The sequence below is a fragment of the Centruroides vittatus genome, unplaced genomic scaffold, assembly GCF_030686945.1.
Source record: "Centruroides vittatus isolate TY-2023 unplaced genomic scaffold, ASM3068694v2 contig_1506, whole genome shotgun sequence".
NCBI lineage: Eukaryota > Metazoa > Arthropoda > Arachnida > Scorpiones > Buthidae > Centruroides > Centruroides vittatus.
The window spans coordinates 643,763-650,385 of record NW_027120931.1 but is presented as its reverse complement, the minus strand read 5'-3'; the positions used below and the strand labels follow the sequence as shown (position 1 = coordinate 650,385).

The 6,623-nt window shown below is 35.0% G+C and overlaps 1 protein-coding gene across 2 annotated transcripts; it reads left to right on the top strand.

The window, feature by feature from the left end:
* The first annotated feature begins 2,589 nt into the window (after positions 1-2,589).
* On the top strand, positions 2,590-6,623 carry LOC136968687 (calmodulin-like). Of its 2 annotated transcripts, none has more exons than XM_067262696.1 (2): positions 2,590-2,666; positions 6,123-6,623. In XM_067262696.1, the coding sequence occupies exon 2, from the start codon at positions 6,139-6,141 to the stop codon at positions 6,583-6,585; it is 447 nt and encodes a 148-aa protein (XP_067118797.1). In that variant the 5' UTR covers positions 2,590-2,666; positions 6,123-6,138; the 3' UTR covers positions 6,586-6,623. The 2 variants fall into 2 exon arrangements, with proteins under 2 accessions (XP_067118797.1, XP_067118796.1); XM_067262695.1 differs by having other exon boundaries at positions 2,594-2,670.

Below are 6,623 nucleotides of genomic sequence, written 5' to 3'. Positions count from 1 at the left end.
ACAGATTTATATTAAAAAAAATACTAACTTCCACCTTATAATTATTTATGGAAATTTTACCAACTTTCAGTGATCGATCAAAGATATCTGGTTATTGTTTTAAATGTTTCGATAGCAGGACTACCAGATTTTGCGGTTTAAAATATATATTTTTAGCACATTCTGATAATCGACATTGTATTGTATTAAAGACTAATAATTGCCAAATGTACATTCTTTTTCTAATAAAAGAAAGGTAAAAAAATAAAAAATTACACGAATTTTATGAATTGATAGTTTGGAAGAAGAGATCTCCGATATTTTGGAATTTGTGAAAATTAATTTTTTCTTCTGTTTTCTGTTTAATCTATTGTTATTTTAATTGTAATATGAGAAGGTTTATTGAATTCGCATTAAAACAATTTCTTTCATCAGTTTCCCCAAAATTAAATCCTGAGTGCGCCACATATTCATGTGATAGAAAATTACAGTGAATAAATATAAATTACCCGTAATAAGAATGAATAAAATGACTTAAGAGATATGGTATTTCATTGGTTAAACTCTAAATCCATGGACTCCAGATCCGTTAATTCAAAGATTTTTATATTACAATGGATGATTTTTTTTTTTTGTTTTGCGTTTTTACAGAAATTAAAAATGAAATTGTTTATTTTGTAATGGAAATATGAATTATAAAGTCGTTAAGACACTTGTGGAGTTAATATCTCAGGATGGGGTGAAGATTATGAAACGATATTTGACAGTAGCTTGTGTATAAGAGGTACTGATGCTATTAAATTTTGGTGGTTAAAGGTCGAGGGGGTGGGGTCGGACTTAATGAAGATTTTTAATTATTGCTAGCATTTACAAATTTTTATAAAACTTGTCGCTACCTTTAAAATTACTTGTTTCGCCATTTCATTATAATAATAATAATATTTTTATTATAAAATCTCGTAACAGATGGCGCCACACACACTAATTTATTATGATTAATGATATATCAGTTATTTTTAAAATAAAATCTTAAAACATCCGGGAAAGTTACGTAACTCGTTGCTGAATTTCCTTTCTTGTCTAAACTGTGACGAGAATACGAGCGATTACTTCGTGAAAAACTTGTACCAATTACAAAATTTTTTTAAATATGTACGGTGAAACGTGCCTAAATGGGAGAAATTCTTCGGAAAGGAGCGTTTTTCTATATTAAAAAGCCTGTTTAAAACGGAAGCCTAAACCAAAGAAAATATTTGGTACCGCGCGATTTCGGTTTACACAGGTTTTACTGTAATTAGCTTTTTCTAATTTAATTTTCTATATCCGTTCATCTGTATTCACGTTATCCATGTTTTTATGAATTCTCTAATTTCTAAATCACAGCACTCAAAACAGGCCTAACTCGAAGGTTTTTTCCCCTCCCTACTTATTGCACAAATATCAATTTTGTTTTGTCCAAGCCGATAAATCCTAGCGTTAACAAGCTGTTCTAAGACATAAATGGAAAGTGGGAACAGTAAGACAATTCTTATATCTTTATAATTATTTACTAATTTCAATTACCGTTCAATCTTAATCGTTAGACATGTGATATAATTTACTATTGGTAAGCGTGTTGTCTATATTACTCAGCTACAACGCTACGAAAGTGGCGAAAAAATATTTCTGTCACTTCGAGCGCTGCAATCGCTTCGCGGCGTAAGTTTGGCTTGAGTATTGACAGGGTCAGCAGTAAATATCTCAAATCTTTTTAATACATGAAATTTTCTCGTTTTTAACTCAGATGTTGCTTTGGTCGATTTTAAAGGACTACTTATAAATACTATTTTAATCAGTTTTGAACATTATTTATTCGTAAATGTCGTTAATATTTATAATTCTGTTAACTGTCACATGATTTTAGACTTTAAATTGAATCGTCGATTTGTTTTTGCTTACAATTTGTGTTCATCTTAAAATATTTTTGAAAGTTTTTGTTATGGATAAGAAAGAGTAGTCAAAAAATTATAATCCTCTCTATACATTATTAATATGGGATGCTTTTGAGATTCCTGAGAACTCTCTGAGTCAGAGAGAAAATAAATTGATGAGAAATATATATATATTTAATTATGGAAATGTATAGAAATGTTAAACCAAGTGTTAAGATAGGGTATATTAAAGTGTTACAAAAAAACTTAGGATTTAGGATCAGTGGCATTCGATGATAGGGAAGCTGTGTTTCTGTAAGAAGCCGACTTCCAGGGGCAATCAGTTACTTGTGCGTCAAGGGGACCTCTTTTGCCAGCTTTTTTGAAGAAACGAAATATGTAGAATGTTTCTTTTATTAATTAAAGATAGTCTTAATTTAATTTGTTTTTTTTTTGTTTGTAAAAATAACATTAATGGGAACGGGTTGGAATGTCAGAATTCGTACAATTTGACAATGTCGTCACTGCAACGCGCGACGTACTGTACCACGACATTTTAATATAAAAATTCTCATAAATTCAATTTTTTAAATTAATTTATTTAAATAATATAAACATTTATATTTTTTAAATTATTTAATTAATACACGAAAATAATTGATTTAAAAACTTAAATAAAAAAGAATGGTTTTAAAAAGTTAACAGACGAACTATCGTTTCCATAGCAACTGACGTAACAAGTCATTTTATCGTCTGTTTCCAATACATTTGGCGCCGGTAAGTTATTTTATATTTTTAATATGTAAATAATTACAATCTTGCCAATTTTTAAACTTTCGTAGAAATTAAAAATAATAGTAAAATAAGGCCCCGCTTTCTTGTAAGTTAGTATACTTGGGTGAGGTGGGGGCAACTTGAAAATTTCAAATAAACTATACGGTGTAACCTTCATTAATCTGTTTCCAACGGCCGGATGGCCGAGCGGTCAAGGTGGCAGCCTACCGCTCTGGGGGACCCGGGATCGAATCCGAACGGGTCGAAAATCCCCAGAATTTTTCGGGGGGTGGTCCGTTCGGATATGTCGGGCCCCGTCCCTCACCACCCGGTCGCCCCATTGTGGGCCTGGCCGAACCCATAATGGGTCTTCTAAAAAAGGCCCTCTTAGTGCCCACAGGGCGGAAAGAGTTAAAAAAAAAAAAAATCTGTTTCTAAGGATCTAACGAATATAGAAAATAACGAATATACAAACAATTTTTCTTATAATAACTGATATTCAATTAATCTGTTCCCATCCTAAAAAAGATACAAGAATAAAAATTTTGTTATTTGTAAAACTTTATTTTTATTGTACTAAATAAATACAATATGGTGGTAGAAGGGGGAAGAAGAGTAAGGTTATTATTGTTTAGAAGAAGAAATACCATCAATTAAAACATTAGGTAATTCCAATTATGATTTCGGCATTTTAAATTCTTTGGCTAAGTTGGAAACACTAGAGAGGTTGCGGCCGAAATTTTCATCTCTAAAACGTGAACGTCGAACGCCGCCATCTTGTAAGCCTAAATTCTAGGCTTACAAGATGGCGGCGTTCACGTTTTAGAGATGGAAACTTCGGCTGCAACCACTCTACTTTGTCCATTTTCAGACTTAGCAATAATTTTTTAATTATTTATATTGTTGTTCTAACAGCCTTCTGCTGTTTTTCCTCAGTGCCCTTTGTCGGAGTTGAGTTTTTAAAAATAACACTGGTCAACAATGAAAATGTTTCGGGCTCAAAATTAGCGTATTCTTATGTATTTCCATCTGCTGAATTCAAAAATCACCATAAAAATGATCGATTAGCTCTTCCTTTGGAGATACAGTGAAATGTCATGTTTTAGGGTCTACATTTGTATTTTGGGAAAAATTTATTTTTTGGGAGTTTTCACACCTCTCAACTGATATAATGCAACGTTCTCCATATGTTTGTAGATTATAAACATAATAAATGTAGCTGTGACGTTGCCAAGCCTCTCGTGGACCCAAAAAATGTTCTTCTTCCACCCCTTCATATCAAGCTGGGTTTAATGAAAACTTTTGTTAAAGGTATGAACCAGAAGGACAGGCATTTAAGTACTTGTGAGACAACTTTCCTAGATTGAGTGATGCAAAGGTTAAGGAAAGTATTTTTGTTGGGTCACAATTCGACAACTTGTAAAGGATCCCACGTTTGACCGAGTTTTGGAGGGAAAAGAAAAGGAAGCTTGGGAAGCCTTAAAGGGAGTTATTCGTGGATTCTTAGGCAACAAAAGAGATGATAACTACATTCGGTAACAGTACTGGAAAAATACCATCAACTCGGATGCAACATATCCTTTAAAATCCAATTTTCTCTGCTCCCACCTAGACTTTTTCCCTCCTAGTTATGGAACTATCAGTGATGAACACGGAGAAAGATTCCACCAGGATATTTCTGTAACGGAACAAAGATATCAGGGCCGTTGAAATGAAGCAATGCTTGCGGATTAATACTGGTCTGTGTGTAGGGATGCACCGGAACTCACTCACAAGAGGCAAGCGAAAAGAAAACGATCTCATGAAGTCACCACATGATTCTCTTCACACCGACCACCTACCAGGTATTCTTCCATCAATTTAGAACTCCTAGAATGTAACTGTGATTTTAAAAAATTTCAAAAGCACTTTCAATGTTCTTAACGATACATTTTAATTACATATGCTTTCTCTTAAGCCGTTAAAATCACATACTGCCACCTATTGTATACCACAGAAACTAGAGCTAATAAAAAATTTTGTCATTCGATTTTCTCACCCCAAAATTAATAAGATTTCACTCATGAAATAAAGGAAACATTCAAAAACATTTTTTTGTTGACCAGTGTAACGCGAGAAACCAAGAACTCACGACGACCGCACAATGCAGACCGATTAACTACAGCTAGCTGACAGTGTTGCCAACCCAAAATTCAAATTTATAGCTAGACATTTTAATAAAAACTATTCAAATCATATTGTTTCCATTAAAATTGTTTAATTTTTTATAGCTAGATATCTAAATTATAATGGCCTAGCTATTGTAATGCTAATTTGCATAGCTAGATTGTTCATAAATCCACTAAATCTAGCAAAAAATTAGTAAATTGGCTAGCTGATCGGCGCGGTCGAGATTGTAGCGCCACTACCGGTGTAGAGAATAACGACGAATACAGAAAATACAGTAGAGCATCGATTATCCGACCCCCGATTAACCGACCACGTTCTAGTCGGCAAATTCAAATGTCCTGTAGTGATGTGGCGCTACGATATTTGGTTATGTCTTGGCTACTTTAATATAATTTTTGTTAAATTTTTGCATGTTTTAGCTGGCAGCACTGGCTCGACCATGAAAGGGAGGCTAGTATTTAAACCAGGCCTAATACACTATAGTAATAATGTATTTTTTCATACTTTTCGGTTATCCGACTTTTCAGTTATCCGACCAACCCCAGTCCCCAATTAAGTCGGATAATCGATGCTCTACTGTACTGACGATTATGTGGGGGGAAAATCGTCGAAATGTGACGAATATCGAATATAGAGGTTCCACTGTATGAAGTTTTTTCTATAAAATATAACAACAGATGGTGCCACACGCGAAGTTTTAAATCGGGACATTCCAATTTTAAGCGCTGATCTCAACGCTGACTGAACACTCAGCACTCAACAGATATGTTGAGTGCTGAGTGTTCAGTCAGCGTTATGTCAGTGTTCAGTGATATGTTGAGTGCTTTCCAATGCATTATGGGTTATTGGTGCGACATTTGAATGGGATCCATCTTACTGAGAATGGAATTATGGAAACTAAGCACTTCGTACTATAAGTTGGAAGGTCATTGATGACGTCAGATTGTTGGTTTCGTCACTCAACACTCGTGTTGAAAATTGGAATGTCTCCAGGAAAGTTAAGCAACTGGTTGCTGGATTGTTTCTCCTTCGTTTCTTTTAAATCGCACATAAAATTGACATCGTGTACACGAATTTTATCGTAATTACCGTGTATATAATATAATGCGTGCCTTCGTTGCGGTGTATTTATGGCAGAAATTTTTATCGAAAGTACAACTGGTACCATTGTAAAAAAGGATTCTGATCTTTTCAAACGAGTGCGGCAACGCAACAAGTACGAAACTCGCAACAATTCGCGTTATATCGAGTAACAATAAATAACAAATTCTCATTTTTCGAATCGGCTAGATTTCCATATAAAACTATGACCAAAGAATTAACGGAGGAGCAGATCGCCGAATTAAAAGAGGCGTTTTCTCTGTTCGACAAAGACGGCGACGGATCCATCACCACCGAAGAGCTGGGCACTGTCATGAGATCTCTGGGTCAAAATCCCACCGATGCAGAATTACACGACATGATCAAAGAGGTGGACACCGACGGAAGCGGCAGCATCGACTTTTCGGAGTTTCTGACTTTGATGGCCAAGAAGATGGAGGCCGTCGACGAAGACGAGATCATGGAGGCTTTCAGGCTCTTCGACAAAAATGGCGACGGTTACATCGATGCAAACGAACTTCGCTCCGCCATGAAGAGTCTGGGCGAAAAGCTGACCGCCGAAGAGACCGAAGAAATGATTCGCCACGCCGACACCAATGACGATGGATTGATTAATTACGCCGAATTTGCCAGGATGATGTCCAGAAAATGAAATCCAAATACAAAAATACAATTTGTTCTTTCCTACGG